This window comes from Chiloscyllium plagiosum, chromosome 19 (assembly GCF_004010195.1).
Source record: "Chiloscyllium plagiosum isolate BGI_BamShark_2017 chromosome 19, ASM401019v2, whole genome shotgun sequence".
Taxonomy (NCBI): Eukaryota; Metazoa; Chordata; class Chondrichthyes; order Orectolobiformes; family Hemiscylliidae; genus Chiloscyllium; species Chiloscyllium plagiosum.
Genome location: NC_057728.1, coordinates 68,774,584 through 68,793,887, shown reverse-complemented (window position 1 = coordinate 68,793,887; position 19,304 = coordinate 68,774,584). Strand labels below are relative to the sequence as shown.

At 41.2% G+C, this 19,304-nt stretch overlaps 1 protein-coding gene across 1 annotated transcript in view; it reads left to right on the top strand.

Moving 5' to 3' along the window:
* Positions 1 to 19,304, top strand: part of LOC122559364 (acid-sensing ion channel 5-like) — a 205,235-nt gene that overhangs the window by 117,364 nt on the left and 68,567 nt on the right. The window contains exons 5-6 of the mRNA XM_043708814.1: positions 7,944 to 8,093; positions 17,923 to 18,070. Coding sequence (XP_043564749.1) covers positions 7,944 to 8,093; positions 17,923 to 18,070 — 298 coding nt within the window. The remainder of the gene's footprint in view (positions 1 to 7,943; positions 8,094 to 17,922; positions 18,071 to 19,304) is intronic.

Genomic DNA, 19,304 nt, shown 5'->3' with positions numbered 1-19,304 from the left:
TTTTCACACAGAGGGTGGTATGTGTATGGAATGAGCTGCCAGAGGATGTGGTGGAGGCTGGTACAATTGCAACGTTTAAGAGGCATTTGGATGGGTATATGAATAGAAAGGGTTTGGAGGGATATGGGCCGGGTGCTGGTAGGTGAGACTAGATTGGGTTGGGATATCTGGTCGGCATGGACAGGTTGGTTCGAATGGTCTGTTTCCATGCTGTACATGGACTCTAACTCTATGACTCTATGACTCTAACTCAACTGTGAATATAGGAGCTGCACTTGGACACAGTCATAGATGGATAAAAATGTTTTAGAAGCATATAAGTGAAATGAGTACTCAGTAAATCTTTAGATTTTCACAGTCGTAAATGTATGTTCACTGGCAATGTACTATATATATTTGATGTGGACTCATTATACTGCCAGTTGGTCACCTTGCATTAAAGGATTTGAATGTGTTTCATTGAAAGACTCTTTATTATCTCTCACCATCATCAAAGTGATCACAAAGTGATTGATCCTAAAATGAGGACATTTAAGCCGACCATCACTGAATGCTTCAGGCAAATGAACAGTAAATGCTCACTGTGTTTTATGCCCTATAAAAATACTTCTCTGCAGTGTTGGCAGCCAAATCAATGCATTGCAACAAAACAACAAACAGAAATTGCTGGCAACATTGTTGGTTTTGTTTCTGATTTCTAGCATCTTCAGTTCTTTGTTCAATTTATTTGCATACTGGTGTCCAACTATAACACATGGAGATAAGCCAAGCAGGCTTCAGTGATAATTGAATTGAATTAAATTGAGAATTGAATTAAATTTATTGTCAAGTGTACTAAGGGACAGTGAAAAGCTTTGTCTTGCGAGGAATACAGGCAGATCACAGAGTTAAGTAGCATGGATAAGTAAAATAATAGGTAAACAGCAGCAAAAACAAAAACACAGGCACAGGCGAATGCTAAGGGTTTGTGAGTCCATTCAGTATTCTAACAAGAGCAGGGTAGAAACTGTTTCAAAATCAGCTGGTGCTTGTGTTTAGGCTTCTGTACCTTATCCCCAGTGGAAGAGGTTGTAGAAAAACATTGTCGGGTGGATAAATCTTTGAGAATGCTGGCGGCCTTTCCTTGACAGCGGGCCTGGTAGATGGATTCTATAGATGGGAGGTTGGCCTTTGTGATTGTCTGGGCCGAGTTCACCACTCTTTGTAACTGTCTCCGATCTTGAATGGTACAGTTGCCATACCAAATAGTGATACATCCAGACAGAATGTTCTCGATGGCGCACCTATAAAAATTGGCAAGGATTATTTGCCATCATGCCAAATTTTCTCAGCTGCATGAGGAAGAAGAGAGGTTGTTGGGCGTTTGTAACCAGTGCATCCACATGAGGAGTCCAAGGAAGCTTGTTGTCGATGACCACTCCCAGAAGCTTGACATACCTCTGTGCTGTTAATGTGTAGGAGGGCTTAAGTAACATCCTGCCAAAAGTCAAGAATGAGTTCTGTCGTTTTGCTGGTATTGAGAGCTAGGTTGTTCTCACTTCACCATTTTTCCAGGTCTTCCACCTCCCGTCGATAGTCTGTTTCGTCGCTATCTGAGATCTGACTGACTATGGTGGTGTCATCAGCGACCTTGTAAGTGGCATTAGTCTGGTATTTGGCGACGCAGTCACAGGTATACAGTGAGTACAGTAGGGGGCTGAATGCGTACCTCTGGGGGGCTCCAGTATTGAGTTTTAGTGAGGATGAAATATTGTCCTCAGTCTTTACTGATTGTGGCCTGTGGGTCAGGAAACTGAGGATCTAGTTGCAGAGAGTGGGGCTTAGTCTGACATCACTAAGTTTATTAATCAGTCTTGAGGGGATTAAAAGATTAACGTATTTGAAACGCCAGGTGTATAATATGAAGAATATGGGGTTAGTCCAGCAGAAAGACAGCGGGTTTCCTAGTTTTTGAGATGGTCAAAATTGCTGATGGCCAAACAGACTGGACGTCCCTGTTCAAAATAAACGATAAGCTAACATGCAGGTACAGCAGGCATTAAGGAAGGAAATGTGTAAGGAGCATTGAGTAAAATGATTAGAAGAGCCTGGTTGCAGTTGTTTACACCATGGTGAGGCTGCACCTGGAACATTGTGTCTCATATTGTTCTTCTTAATTAGAAAAGTGTGAATATCTTGGAGAGGATTGCAATTTAGTTTCAGAGACTGATTTTGGGAACTTTAGAGTTATCCGATGAGGTCAGATTGAACAGAATTGCACCTTCAAAGAATCATAGAATCCCTACAGTGCAAATAGAGGCTATTGGACCATCAGATCTGCACCAACCATCCAAACAGCATCCCAGCCAAACCTACTTGGACAGTTCCAAACAGGAGATTTTATTCACAGCCACAAAAAAGGAATACAAACAAAAGAACAGAGACTGCAGTACAAACTGTGATAGGCTCGACAAGGTCTATGGGAAATCAGTGATTTATCTCTTCATGGAGAACATTGACTATGAGTTTCTTTGGTAATACGCAATGGCCTGTCCAACTGGAACTCATCATCTGAGCCCTTAGAAAGTACACCCAGGGATGGATGTACAGAGTAATCCACCCAGGCTGGGACAAGTTGTATGCCATGAGGATTGTGGGCAAGATTCATGTCCGTGTCTGCTGACAGGAGCATGTGAGTGGATTGGCAAAATGGCAGACATCCAAGATCAAGGAGTTGAAAAAGGAGGTACTCAACCTGTAATCAGCTTTGCATTGCTAACCCTACAGGGAGTGCACAAGGAGAGGACAAGCATGCTGAGGGACCTGCAAGTCATCAAATCCCAATTCCTCGGGGACATGGCCGTGGGTCCCCCTTCTTCTACTCACTGTGTGAGTGGGGGCAGGGGACATCAGCAGCTCTTTGTGCTGCAAGCTGACAAGATGTTTTTCATCTTAGATCTTGCTGGCATCAGGGCACAGATCTCAGCCTATTACAAGGCACTGTTCTCTCTGGATCCATCCAGCAATGATGTCACAGGCTTTGTGGGATGACCTGCCACAGGTCAGCCTGGGGTTGCCAGGATGCATGATGCTCCTGTCACATACAAGATGCCGGCTGGTGCCCATCAACCAGTTATCAAGGGGTACGTCTGAGAGGCAGAGTAGGCTGACCGTAGAGTTCTTTAGGACATTCTGAGACATCCTAGGGAATTACAATGCGCATATCCTGATGGATTGTTTTGCAGCCAGGCAACTGTTCCTTTCCTGGTGAAGAGCACTCATCGTCTTGTTGCCAAAGAAGGGGGTCCTTCATTCACTTAAGAACTGGTGTCTGGTCTCTTCAGCAAGGAATTACAGGATTTCTGTGAGGGGGCTGTCATCTCACTTTGGATCCTTGCTGAACCATCATCCCAGCCAGCCCTCAAGGCTGGAGAATTGACTCCAATAGCCATCTGATCCAGGATCTGATCACTCTTCCTTTGTTGTAGATATGGTGACAAGAAATGAAGAATCTTCACTTTGTTTCCCATTGACTGCAATTTGATAGGGTTCCTTTTTGCCAAATTCACTCAAATGTTGCCTTGATTTCAAAGACAGTGACTGGATTCACATCTTAATTTCAGCTTTGTTCTCTATGCTTTTACCAAGTTGTAATATGGTCTGGAACTTTCCTCCGCTCTAATTAATCTGTTTTTTTTTAGATTACATTACAGTGTGGAAACAGGCCCTTCGGCCCAACAAGTCTACACCGACCCGCCGAAGCGCAACTCACTCATACCCCTACATTTACCCCTTACTTAACACTACGGGCAATTTAGCATGGCCAATTCACCTTACCTGCACATCTTTGGACTGTGGGAGGAAACCGGAACACCCGGAGGAAACCCACGCAGACACGGGGAGAACATGCTGTTGAGATATGACTCTAAGGAGAGAGGGAGCATGAGCTTGGACAAGTGGATAAATTGCCAAATTTTAGGGACAATGAGATGTCGGCAAAAGGTCAAGGAGCAATCTAAAGTAAAATTCTTCAAAGAGAGAACATGAAGAGACAGTCAACATAAAAGTGAATCCAATCTTTTAATTATTCAATTTGTGGGATGTATGTATCACTAGCTGGCCAACATTAATTGCCTGTCTCTAGTTGCTTTGAGAAGGTAGTGATGAACTGCCTCTTGAACCACTGCAGTCCACCTGCTGTTGGTTGATCCATAATTCCATTAGGAGGGAATTCCAGAAGCTTGACCAAGCGACAGTAAAGGAACACCAATATATTTCCAAGTCAGGATGGTGAGTGGCTTGGATTTGAACTTGAAAGTTGTTTTGCTGCCCTTGTTCTTCTCAATGGAGGTAGTCATGAGTTTGGAAGCTGCTGTCTGAGGATCTATGGTGAGTTTCTGCAGTGCATCTTGTAGATAGTACACACTGCTACTGAGCAATGGTGGTGAAGGGAGTGAATATTTGTTGATATAGTGCCAATCAAGCAGGCTGTTTTGTCCTGGATGCTGTCAAGCTTCTTGCATGTTGTTGGGGCTGCACTTATTCAGGCGAATAGGGAGCATTTCATCACACTCCTGACTTGCGCCTTTTAGATGGTGGACAGACTTTGACGAGTCAGGAGGTGGGTTACCCACTGAAGTATTCTTAGCTTCTGATCTACTCTTGTAGCCATTGCATTTATGTGATAAGTCCAGTTGAGTTTTTGATCAATGATAACTCTCAGCATGTTGATAGTGGGGGATTCAGTGATTGTAACACCATCAGTTGTCAAAGGGCAAGTTACATTGCCTCTTAGTGGTGATGGTCATGCAGCATGAATGTTACTTGCCATTTGTCAACCCAAGCCTGGATATTGGCCAGATCTTGCTGCATTTGGACATGAACTCTTCAGTGTCTGAGGAGTTATGAATGGTGCTGAACATTGTGCAATCATCAGCAAACATCCCACTTCTGACTTAATGATGGAGGGAAAACCATTGATGAAGCAGCTGGAGATGGTTGGGCCCAGGACACTATGCTGAGGAACTCCTGAGGAGATATCCTGGAGCAGAGATGACTGACCTCCAACAACCACGGCTATGTTCCTACGTGTCAAGTATGACTCCAACCACCAGAGAGTTTGCCCCCGATACTAATTGATTCCAGTTACACTAGGGCTTCTTGATGCCACACTCAGTCGAATGCAGCCATGATATCAAGAGCTGTCGCTCGTACGTCATGCCTGGAATTCAGCTCTTTTGTCCATGTTTCAGCCAAGGTTTTAATGAGATAAGGGGCTGAGTGGCTCTGGCAGACCCCAAACTGGGGGTCACTGAGCAGGTCATTACTGAGCAGGTGCTGCTTGATAGACTCCTTCCTGTTGATGTCACCTTCCATCTTTACTGATGATAGAGAGTAGACTGACGGGGCACTAATTGGCTGTGTTGGACAGGACATATTTGGGCAATTTTCCACCTTGTCAAGTAGATATCAGTGTTGTAACTGTATTGGAACACTTTGGCTAGGGGAGCGGCAAGTTCCGGAGCACAAATCTTCAGCACTGTTATTGGAATTGGTGTCATGGCCTGTAGCCTTTGCAGTATCCAGTGCCTCCAACTATTTCTTGACATTATGTGGAGTTAATCAAATTGGCTGAAGACTGATATCTGTGATGCTGAGGACCACTGGAGAAGGTTGAAATGGGTCATCGACTTGACACTTTTGACTGAAGATTGCTGCAAAATCTTCAATCATAAATAATAAAAAGATAATAAAAAGAGTAGTGTTTGTTTTGGAAGCAAGCAGAGGATCATTATGTGAAAGCTATTGCAATATCATCCTTTTCAGATTAAGTCTAAATTATAATTTGGGGAAGATATGGGAATTACACTGAGTAAACTGTTCATTCAGACAATTGGTGAGTCAAATAGCCACATTCTGTGCTGTACCAACTCTGTGATTCTTTGATTGAAAAGACATACATTAATCAAGGAGAGTCAGCATGGATTTATTAAAGACAAAATGTGCCTGAATACTTTGGTTCAATTCTTTGCTGAGAGGAGGTTGGTCCATATATATATATAGTGAGGCATTTGCCAAGTGACAGTCAGGAAGCTTAAAAAGAAGATGGATTAAGAAGAAAATATTAAGTCTGTAGAAACACAGATGGAATAATGATATGGAAAGAAAACTGTCTCAGTGACAGAAAGTTTAGTGTGGTAATGAATTAATGTTTTCTCAGCCTTGGAGATTTTTTGCATTAGTGTTGCCCAAAGATCAAATCTGTGTCAATTATTCTGCAATTTTTTATAATCTGCCTAGATTTGGGTGTAAGGAATTACATTCTAAAGTTTGTAGATTTTACAAAACTTAGCAAGTTTTAGTAATGATGAGGATAGCTATAGATTGCATAGATATAGAGAGGAGCAGTGGGCAGCAACAGGATGGATAATGTTCAATGTGGAGAAATGTGTACTTTCTGATATTATTATGGAAAGTATTTTCAGCATTATATGAATTTGAAATCATATATGAGGAGAGTAACTTTGATGGTATATACACAAATATCTGAAGGTTGATAGGATAAGTGGATTTTTTTAAAAAAAGCATATGGACTACCTGAGTTTATAAATAGAGGAAATGTATAATTTAAAAAAAAGAGAACATTCTGGAATTCATAAATCATTGGTTCGACCTCTGTTGGTGTACAATGGGTAAGTCTGGACGCCAAACTCCAGGAAAGATGCAAGAAATTAGACTGGGAACTGATTAAATTTACCGTGATGTTACAGGGGTGGGGGATTCATCCTATCTCAAGAGAGATAGATTGTCATTTTGAAATAAACCAATTAGATGCAAAACATATAGGAAATTATAACAAATAAAATCAGAAATTGGTGGAAAAGCTCAGTCGGTCTATCAGTATCTGCAGAGACAAAATAAAGTGAATGTTTCAAGTCCTATAACCCTTCTACCATCTACAAGTCACAAGTCAGCAGTGTGATGGAATATTTCCCACTTGCTTGGATGAGTGCAGCTCCAACAATGCTCAAGAAACCTGGCATCACCCAGGACAAAGCAGCCTGCTTGATTGACATCAGATTCACTCCACTTAGTAGCAGCAGTATGTACCTTCTACGATACGCATTGCAGAAATTCACTAAAGATCATGAGACAGCATTTTCTAAATCCAGGATCACCACCCACGAGAGGGACAAAGGCAGAGAATAGCAGATACATGAGAATACAAGTTCGTCTCCAAGCCACTCACTGTTCTGCTTTCAAAGTATGTCACCATTCTTTCCATGACTTGGAGGTGCCAGTGTTGGACTGGGGTGGACAAAGTTAAAAATCACACAACACCAGATATCGTCCAACAGGTTTATTTGGAAACATTAGCTTTTGGAGCGCCGCTCCTTCATCAGGTGGTTGCCACCTGACAACCACCTGATACAGGAGTGGAGCTCCGAAAGCTTGTGTTTCCAAATAAATCTGTTGGACTATAAATTGGTGTTGTGTGATTTTTAATAATTTTTTCAGTATCACTGGGTCAAGATCCTGGAATTCCCTCCTTAATAATGTTCTACCTACAGCACCTGGACCGCAGCATTTCAAGAAGGCAGCTCACTGCCACCTTCTCAAGGAAAAATAAATGCTGGTCCAGCCAGCAATGACCAATGCCCACTCTCACAAATGAATAAAAAAATTAATCACTGGATAAACTTCCTTTCATTTCCTTTGAAAAATCCTCAAAAGGATTTATTGTTAGGTTAGAAGGAATACTATCAACTATCCTCAAAATAGATTATACTGGAGATAATTCAGGCATTTCAAACTAAATTGAGCTTCAATAATTTTCAGAATAATGATAGTTTGAAATTTAACTTCTAAAAACGTGAGGAAATATTACTTTTGAAAAGTTATATTGACTGTAGCATCATCGTGATTAATAATAAAATGCTGTTCATGTTTTTATTCATTTGTAGCCAGAAATGACAGATAATCCCTCCCTTGGCTTTGTTGATGCTGGAATTTCATTTGTTATCCATTCACCCAAGGAACCACCACAGGTTGAGACAATGGGCCTTTTGGCAGGAGTTGGAATGCATGCCTATGCAGCAATACGGCAGTTGAAGGTAAGTTGAAAAATAATATCCTCAACAAACTGAAATCATCTCCTCAGAATGCTTTGAGATTTGTTTGAAGTAATAACTAAAATTGAATAAGCCAAGTCTTGTTTCTCATGTTGTAAAGACCAGTTTTATCTTTTAGACTGTGGACCATAAAAAGGGAAAAGGTACTGTTTTAAACCAATAAAACCATGAAAGAACATGTTGCAGCTTTTAAAATGAGGAACTGGAATTCATTGTGAATTGTATGTACTATGTTCCCTTATTCAGTGTAGGTTGACGACATGAGGATGGATGACACATTCAGCTGAATCTTTACCTAAGTGCATGTTGTATTGAGTTTTTTGGAGAGGTTCATGCTGCAAGACCCAGTGAGATTTCTTGCAGTATTTTAGCAAATGTCCCTCATTAATGGCATCCACCCTAATGGCATCCCTCAAGTAAAATTCTCTCTCCATCTTACCATGTACCTGTCCTGGGACAATATAGCATGGAAACCGACCCTTTAGTCTAACCAGTCCATACTGATCATGTTCCAAAATTAAACTAGTCCCATCTGCCTGTGCTTGGCCCATATCCCTCCAAACCTTTCCCATTCATGAACGTATCCATATATCTTTTAAATGCTGTACCTACATTCACCACTTGCTTTGGCAGTTTATTTTACACATGAACCACTCTTTGTGTAAAAATGTTGCCCCTCATGTCCTTTTTAAATATTTCTCCTCCATGACACCCAAACCATATTTAAAGAGCCATCATGTACTTGCATGAGCATTGGCATTCTGAAGCTGTTCTGCTTGATTCCAGGATGAATCTGAACATATTAGAGAAGGAGAAGAGGATGGTGCAATTGAAAGAGTCCTCTTCCTTGAGGACCAGCAGAGGATGCCACCCCACCAGGCTCTTGAGGATCTGGTCCAAGATTACCTCTGACCTCCTCCATGGATAGGTTGGCAGCAGTCATGGAGGATCACATTCAATACCCTCAGGATCTGTTGGAGAGGAACCCATACCTGCACTTCATCATTGCAGCCATTCATCCTCAGGACCAAATGAATGGCAAGTCCTGGATGAGACACCTGGTTTGTACACCAGGCAATCCATTCCTCACTAGAGTGGTGTCAGAAGACACTCAGCTATGGGTGAAAGCCCTCCTACATAACTCCCTTGCAGTATATGCTTTATCATATCAACCTTTGTCCACCTTCACAACTGTCATTCCACCCCCCCCCCCCCCCCCCCCGCAGACTGCAGCCCCTAATTCCTAAAAATAACTTCTTGCCAAGAAATCTTCCCAGATAAGTTATCCCTAATAACCCCTCACAGACTAGCTGCAATGGAGGCCCAGAACTGACTATGATCCACTCTGGAGACGGTTGACACGTGCATGCAAATGAGATGGATGTAGCACTCATCTTGTAGAACAACAAGATGTCTGCTCCCTGACTGAGGACTGCTGACCAGCAAGGCAACATGCCTGATGTGACTGCAATAATCAGTATGCTATGACATGGATGTTGTGAGCATGCAGGTAGTGCTAAGTGAGCAAGTGTTAAGATAGCAAGTGAGCAGCCCTGAGTTGCAGCATGGCCCAACTCATGAGCTAGGTCCCTGGCCATGTGCATAAATCTCCTTTGCAACAGCTTGTCAATGCTCATTTTTGGTGCATCCTGCATTGTAAATCAATTCTTTCTGAACATCCTGCAAGTGGATCGGAGAGGTTCCATGATGTGTTTTGTAACCATTGGATGCCGATGTCCATGGATGAGGGTTGCATATGGCTGGTAGCCATGATTCATGTCCTGAGGTATTGTTTGTTACTAAACAAAATGGAGACTGGTCACAACCAGCCGTGAACTGACGTCACAAGTACCTGCTTCTACATTGACATTTCTTGATTTACAAACTGTTTAATATACTTGATAATGCAGGACGATAAATATTAATGAGGTGAGTTACTGTATTAGTAATTTATTTAAAAGCTATAAATACTACCTCGTGAGAAAATAACCTCACTACTTAAGAAGCATAACATAGGAGTGAGGCACTCCTAACATCCATATAAGGCTTGCTGGAACTGTTATCCAATTCAGCTACAAATCCTACAAGCTCACATTGTTCGAACCCCTATAAGATTCCACTCCTGGCTCCATATCTGTGTGTTTACGGCAATTTTGCCTATAGGCAGCACTCTGATTGGTTTTTCAGTTGGCCAGTTGTTATTTACTCAGGAGGGCCTGTCATAGTAACAATAAGGCAAAAGTGAGGTCTACAGATGCTGGAGATTAGAGTCAAGATTAGAGTGGTGTTGGAAAAGCACAGCAGGTCAGGCAACATCCAAGGAGCTGGAAAATCAATGTTTGGGGCAGGAGCTCTTCATCAGAAAACAACTACTTGATTTAATCCTGAAGGAGGCTACAACCCCGTATGTGGACAATAGAATAAAACCGCTGAAAATGTGTTGCTGGAAAAGCGCAGCAGGTCAGGCAGCATCCAAGGAACAGGAGAATCGACATTTCGGGCATGAGCCCTTCTTCAGGAAAAGTCAATTCTCCTGCTCCTTGGACGCTGCCTGACCTGCTGTGCTTTTCCAGCAACACATTTTCAGCTCTGATCTCCAGCATCTGCAGTCCTCACTTTCTCTTAATAGAATAAAACCATCTCGCTTGCAAAGAGAAAATAACTGAATTGCTCTCTCCCTTGAGTGGAGAAGTAACATAAAATATCCAAGCAGCCTTTCTCACTCACCTGTAAACTGCTCCCTCTGTAAATTGCCTGTTAAAAGGGGAGACCACCTTCAGAGACGACGAATGGCACATGTGCAAACAATACAAACAACTTCCTCTTTTCAGCAAAAAATTAAAACAAAGTGGCATGAATCAAAAGAAGGCCATGCATTAACTCCTGTAGTTCAGATTAGATCCAGCAAATTGTTACTTTCAATGTTTTATATTAACCACTTTTTTTATCCTTAATGTTCTTGTCTTCTTATGTGTGAATTTGTTACAATGTGGAAGTTGAACCCCTCTGTTAATTAAACCAAATATCAAGAAAAGCTCGTCTTGCCTCGCCTCGTAATCTGTTAAAATATGAATGACTGAAAACTCCTAAATTCCACTGTTTAAAGAAAAATAACCATTTATTTCCTTAACTCTAATAGTGAACACTATTCATAAATCCAAGCCCCCCATTTTTTTAACTACTTACTGTCTGACCCCAACACTGTAAAAAATATGCTGTTCCAATAAAAAGACTTATTAAACATTCCATTAACTTAATCTCAAGGCCACAAGTCTCTTTCTTCTTCGCTATCTTCAATCTTCCAGCTACTGTTCTCCCTGGGACAACTTATTTTATTGCAAGTAGGTTTTACATGAAAAGGTACCTTTGATAAAGAGTGTTTTCTAATTTCTTTGAAAGCAAGATTTTCGATTGGCATGATTTGGAGATGCCAGCGTTGGACTGCTCCAACCACCTGATGACGGAGCAGAGCTCTGAAAGCTAGTGCTTCCAATTAAGCCTGTTGGACTTTAATCTGGTATTGTGTGATTTTTAACTTTAGTTTGGCAGTTAGCTCTCCAGTTTTACAGCAGTTACTTGGCAGATCGATGGCAGGTGCTGTGTGACCAATTTTCAAAATGCTCGCGCGTTTTATAACCCCCATGACACATTAAATTCATATAATTTGATTGGTTTCTGGATGTCAAAACAACGAACTCAAATTCAATTGGGTTTTAGTATCCTAGACATTATTCAAACTGATTGGTTGTATTTGAATTGTTATCAAAACTGCAACCAAAACTCAGGTATCCATTTAACAGTTATTTCCTACATGTATCTATTTTGGAAGAGCTCATCTCCCAGCCTTTCCATTTGGTCAGCTGAGCATGCACTTTTAAATTTACTTCAAAATTCAGAAAACACTTACAATTTTAAAACAAATATCCATGCTTTCAACTTCATAGCAGTATGTGTATGGATATTTCAGGAAGGAGTAAAATATAAATTAAAGATCTATAAGTTAGCTATTCATTTTTCTTGTTTAGCATTGGCTAAAAGAATTCTGTTACAACAAATAGGTATTTTCTTATTAATGAAAATACCTGAGTCAGGCAGTTAGGTAGAATTGGACTTAGTCATGTTTTCACATCAGTAGCAATTTTAGGAACAATGGGACTTGATTTACAGTGTACTAGCCGAGTGTATCATAATTATGTTATTGGTATTAATAGTAAGAATAGTTTATAGGTGTACCATTTTAATCTCCTAAATAGTTAGTAACAGTTTATTGAAAGTCAGGGGCAGATTGGTGTTGTGACCATTGCCTTATGATTCTATGCAGATGTACTTATGGGACCGGGAACTGTCAGGCATGAAGAGAGGTGGATCTTGTCCCTGGCCCAATGAAATTTCCCCTATATAATGCTGTGAAGTTTGAGCTGGTGCACCCCTCACTCAGGTTTCAAATAGTCTTCCCTCACAAATCTCCACTGACTGCCAACTCAGTGAAGCAACACACTGACCATTCCCATACTCAGGTTGAGCCTTACTTTATACTGCAGCTTGTGTTCTCCTCAAGGACCTCTTGCCTTTTACAACATTACTGCCTAGTGTTAATCCTGCTGCCTTGCCAGCTGCTCAGTGATGCTGTGGACATTAAGTTTGTGCACAGTGAATATGGCACTGAAATTTCATACCAGCATCACAAAGCTATCGATGACACACATACATATGTGTATACACTGACAACATCAATAGTGACCCACGTACTTTTTCAACTTCTATGCATGGATGGCTGATATGGAAGCAGCCAGGATACTAGTGACATGTTTGAGCAAGACTCTTGGATCGTGATCTGGACACATTGTAGTTACCTGAGGACTACATGTCAGGAGGGCAGCAAATTGCCAAGATGGTGAGGGGTTCGTGCAAGCATCAAGTTGGATCGAGTGTGAGAAATGCTTCAGTAACTTGCTGATTGCTGCCAAAAGTGGCTTATTGCATGCAAAATACCAGGTATTGGCAGACACAGCATATACGCTAAACAAAACCTTGGAAGGTTAAATGCAGCAACCATTGTAAATACCAAATAGGAAATAATATTAAGAACCAGATGAAAAGGACTCCCATTTGAATACAAGGACACCTCATTAGCATTTCTCTCTTGTCCTTGACATTCAATAGCCAAGAGTTGAACAAAACTAAGGGTGTGACCCTGGTACTGTGAGATATTCAATCTATGGAAGAGAGGATCATTCTGATACCCTGAATGTCCCCAAGTGATCTTATAGATAATGTAAAATGTCCCCTTTCAGGTGCACAGTGCCTGCAAGTTACTGTTTTCAGAATAACATTGTGAAGAATGACTTAGTGGATGATCCTAGTGAACAGCACTTTTTATAGTGGGATTGAGGGTTTCGAATAGATGAAAGATGCCAGAGAAGCTGAGACAGACAGCAGGCAATGCATTAGGTGGAGTGTGGAAAACAGTCACTGAAAATTGATAGGGAATGTAAGTATCCTATGAGTCACTTACATTCCTCTCACAAACTTTAGTAGCCTGCTTCCTCCCCTGTAGTGCTATGATAGCTTGCACCTTAAGGGCATATATTTTAAATTACAGTCAGTTATGAATCACTTGAACAGGATGTAATGCATTCATCTCAGGACTTGTCTCGTAGGATGAAGCAGCAGAAGTTCAGAACAGATGTACAATAAATAGTCTCCCAGTAAACATTATCTGTCCATGTCTTACCTTCAAACAAATACCCATGTTATTCTTTCACTGAGTATTGTGTGTGATTGGTGGCTGTACATAAAAGAAGAACATAACAATACCCAGGGAAGTAACATCACCTTGGTGTGCTCTGTGCTATAGCTCTGAAGTCAAACATGGGTCAAATCAGGCAAGGGTGACATGGAGTCAGAGATGTACAGCTTGGTCCAACTTGTCCATGCTGACCAGGAGCAACTATTGAGTGTCCTTGATAATTATGTACCTGTCAGGCAAGGAGGAAAGGGTCGTGCGAGGGAGCCGTGGTTTAATAAGGAATTGGAATCGCTGTATTCTTCTATGTTCTATGTTCTATATACGAAATTAATTTAGTCCCATTTGGCAGCACTTGGCCCATATCCCTCTAAACCCTTCTTATTCATGTACCCATCCAGATGTCATGTAAATGTTGCAATTGTATCAGCCTGCACCACTTCCTCTGGCAGCTTACTTCATACATGCATGATGCTCTGTGTGAAAACGTTGCCCCTTAGGTCCCTTTTAAATCTTTCCCTTCTCCCCTAAACCTATGCCCTTGAGTTCTGGATTTCCCCCCAACCCAGGGAAGAGACCAGGTATATTTTCCTATTCATGCCCTTCATGATTTTATAAAGATCACCCCTCAGCCGCCAGTGCTCCAGGGAAAAGAGTCCCAGCCTATTCAGCCTCTCTCTATAGCTTAAACTCTCCAACGCTGCCAAAACCCTTGTCAATCTTTTCTGAACCCTTTCAAGTTTCACAACATCCTTCCTACAGGAGGGAGACCAGAATTGCACACAATATTCCAAAAGTGGCCCTATGCAACTGCAACATGACCTCCCAACTCTTATACTCAAAGCTCTCACCAATAAGAAAAGCAAACTAAACACCTTCTTCACTATCCTATCTACCTGAGACTCCACATTCGAGGAAATATGAACCTACACTCCGAGGTCTCTTTGTTTAGCAACATTCCTCAGGGGAGAAAGTGAGGTCTGCAGATGCTGGAGATCAGAGATGGAAATGTGTTGCTGGAAAAGCGCAGCAGGTCAGGCAGCATCTAGGGAACAGGAGAATCGACGTTTCGGGCATTAGCCCTTCTTCAGGAATTCCTCAGGACCTTGCCATTAAGTGTATAAGTCCTGTCTTGATTTGCCTTTCCAAAATGTGGCGCCCTACATTTAAATGAACTCCACCCCATTGGCCCATCTGATCAAGATCCTGTTGTTCTCTAAGGTAACCTTCTTCACTGTCCACTGCACCTCCAATTTTGATGTCATCTGCAAACTAACTATACCTCCTATGTTCAAATCCAAGCAGATTTCTTTCCCTGAATAACACTGGTGAGTTTCATGGTCATCAGTAGATTTTTAATTCCAGGTAGGCCTTTGCCTAGTGGTGTGCCGCAGGAGTCAGTGCTGGGTTCCCTGGTTTTTGTCACTTGTAAATGATCTGAATGTAAATATAGGAGTTACAGTTCATAAATTTACAGATGACATTAAAATTGGTGTTAGAGAGTGAAGAAGGTTACCTCAGAGTTCAACGGGACCTCAATCAGATGAGCTGATGGGCTAAGGAGTAGCAGATAGAGTTTAATTGATAAATGTTAGGTGCTGCATTTTGGAAAAGCAAATCAGAGCAGAACTTATGCAGTTAATTGTAAGGTCCTGGGGCATGTTGCTGAACAAAGGGACCTTACGGTCCAGGTTCATAGCTCTTTGAAAGTGGAGTCACAGGTAGATAGGATAATGAAGAAGGCATTTGTATGCTTGCTTTTTTGGTCAGTGCAGTGAATGTAGGAGTTGGGAGATTATGTTGCAGCTGTACAGGAGACTGGTTAGGCAATTTTTAGAATACTGCATCCCTGTTATAGGAAGTTTGTTGTGAATCTTGAAAACGTTCAGAAAAGATTTACAAGGATGTTGGCAATGTTGGAGGGTTTGAACTATAGGGAGAGGCTGAATAGACTGTCTTCTCGGAGGCTGAGAAGTTACCTTATAGAAGTTTAATAAAATAATGAAGGGCATGGATAGGGTGAATAGTCAAGGTATTTTCCCCAGGATAGGGGAGTCTAAAACTAAAGAGCATAGGTCTAAGGTGAGAGGGGAAAGATTTAAAAGGGACCTAAAAGGCAACGTTTTCACACAGAGGATGGTGCAAGTATGGAATAAACTGGCAGAGGAAATGGTGGAGTCTGATACAATTCCAACAATTAAAAGGCATCTGGATGTGTATATGAATAGGAAGGGTTCAGAGAGACATTGGTCAAATGCAGGCAAATGGGACTAGATTAATTTCGGATATCTTGTTGGCATGGATGAGTTGGACTGAAGGGTTTATTTCTGTGTTGTAAATCTCTATGACTCTCTGACTTCATTATGGATCCTCTTAACCTCACAGTTAGTTTTTGGACTGCTCCCCCTTCTCCTGATTCCAGTCACCTCAGCCACATCTTAAAGGGGCAGGATATACCCTGTTGTTTGGGCTCTGAGCCCATGTGCTCAATTTTCTGTCTCTCTCTCTCCTTTCTCATCTTTTTCTTTTTAATTTATTCTTCATCTTCTGACATCGTGGGGCAGCAGAAATGCAGTTGACAGGGTGTCGGTTGCAGCGATGTTAGTGCCTGGAGCAAGCACCACCGGCTGCGACAGGTCTGGAGCCTGCATTTGAGGACTTGTTGGGTCATCAGCTGTGGTGGACTCCTAGCTGTGGTAGGCATGCAGCGTGGGCTCGGTGGGTCTTTGGCTGTGGCAACGTCTGGAGCGAGAACTCTTGGCTGCAATAAACCTGAAATGTGGACTCCTTGAGAGCCATGCAGACACCTTGCAAATATCCTGGAGCTGTGTTTGTGGACATGTTCAGAAGATGAAATCAATTTGAGTAATTCTTTTTTATTCTTTTTGTAATTCAAAATGGCTGTATTGTTGCGACAAAACAAATTTCATTATATTTTCTCAATATATGAGACAATAAATACATAAACACACATAAAATGAATAAATAAATAACTTAAATACATAAGAGTTTCCATCCTCAATCAAGCATTCCGACCTCTTTGGCTTCAAGCTTCCCAGAACCTTCTTCTCCAGCTTCATCTTCTTGCCAGGAAATGGGTCTTTCTTACTTTCTACCTGATCAAATACTACATCTTCTTCTGCATCAAGTTATGCAGTCTGCAAACACTAAACCATCTTGAAAACCTGGCTGCAGCATATTGGACAGCACTCACAAGAGTCGGGCTTGTTTCCAATTTCCATCTGTGGGACTTTGGATGACAGTTGAGGCAGCTTGGATTTATTTATAATGAATAATTTGTAGGCAACTCTCATGGAAACAGACACACACACACAGAGGAAGGTCTTGAAATAGTTGCACAGAATAAGTAGTGTCTCTTTCTGTTCTCCATCAATATGCTGATAGCAACATGAATACAGTCTACAATATCTGGTCAGCAGATACTGCACAGCTCTGCAGCCAAGCCATGGAAAAAAAAGAGGCAGCAGAGTTGACTGCCATGGTAGCTCTTAGTGCAAGAGGCAAGGTAAATTGGTGAGTAGATCTAGGGCCCAAGTCATCAGTGGGAAGGCTACAAGGCTGAATTATTATCTGTCTGGAGAGATAAGGTCTCTCCCTGTTTTGGTACTACAATATTTCCAAGTAGGTGAGCCTATTGCTATATCTGCAGTGCGAAGGTTATTCCCTAGTCCTTCTTCTCTTTCTTCATATGGGCTGAAGAGATAGTACTGAAAGCCTGGGAATCCTATCTCCTGCTACACAAGGCTAGTACTGCTGAAGTCTTTTTTTCATGGTTTAATTGGTTTAAAAACATTTAATTAGTTTACTTAAAGTATTTGGTAATTTTAAACTATTATGTTATCAATGTTTTGAGAAGATTTGTAGCTCTTTGTAAAGAAGATTATTATATGTTCATAAATACCAAGTGTTAAGTACAATTTTCACTAACAGTTAATAATGATCTGTTCCCATAATGGTCTGTGTCATTGAAGTTGCAATTGAATATGTTTATTTTGGGTCAGTATGGATGATCAAAAAAAAAACCAGTTTTACTGTAATTTACAGACTATAAACCAGGAGTATCCTTGGGGAGAATGTAATCCTAACATAAAACTGGAACATCATGACACTTATACAACTTATGGCTGTTTACAAGAATGTAAATCAAAGCATATAAAAGAACATTGTGGCTGCATACCTTTCCTCCTCCCAGGTTGGTATGATTTTTTAAAGTGTACTTAAAATGGGCTAAAAGACAATCTGATACTATAATCCTTTAAGATTTACTGAATTATAGAATTGTTGCAATACAGAATAAGGCCACTTATGTGTCATGTCCGCAAGATAACTCATCGAGAAACCTTTTCCCTGCAGTCCTGATTCTTTTTTTTAAAAATGTGCCTTGGTTATAATATTTTTGGGAAATATCACACAAACATTTCAATTTGAATCTTAAAAAATGTACAATAACACACAACCTGTCTCCATTAACCATGTTTTATTCAAAATATTTATAATACACTTAATATTTACAAAGTGCATTCCATATTATACAGCCTGAAGGTAAAAACAACTCAAATTAGAAATCAGAATAAGTGTAAACATGTAATATTTTCCTCAATGCACCATGCTATCTGATGTACCTAAATACATTTTCAATATTCTTAATTTATAATGTACATTCTTTGTAAGATGCAAAGCCTGAGGGGTTCTGCAAGCTTCCAGCTCTTCAGTACACAATGGTTGAATAGCCTTAGATAATGACCTTTCCCCATTATGCATCTGCAGCATCTGCCCCAAGCTTTAATTTGTCCCTTTGCTGGATCTTACAATGTGCCTGTCTGCAACATTTATTGAAGAAAATTTCACGCACTGGAAGATCAGGAAGTTTTGATCAGACTGAAGAGTGTCTTTCTCAATTGATGACCTTCAAGAAATAGTTGATGTTTGTCTTGCTGTGTATCCTTGGGAATAGTGCATCGAGTACAAAGTGCTGCTTCACAAAGCATTTTTGTAAGAACCTTGACAGAAACTACTCCACCTCTCACCAAACCCTCTACGGAACAGTCTCTTCACCACCACAGCCATCTCAAGGACAACATGCAGAAGTGGTGAGACTCCAGGAAGGATCAGATGGGAAGGGCCTTTCTCACAGAATCCCCATGTGGAAGCAGGCCATTTGTTCCATTGAGTCCACACCAAAACCCTCCGAAGAGCATTCCAAACAAACCCATCACTCTAGCCTATCCTTGTAACCCTGCATTTCCCATGGCTAATCCAACTATCCTGTACATCCTTGGACACTGTGGACAATTTAGCATGGCCAATCCACCAAACCTACATAGCTTTGATTTGGAGATGCTGGTGTTGGACTGGGGTGTACAAAGTTAAAAATCACACAACACCAGGTTATAGTCCAACAGGTTTAATTGGAAGCACACTAGCTT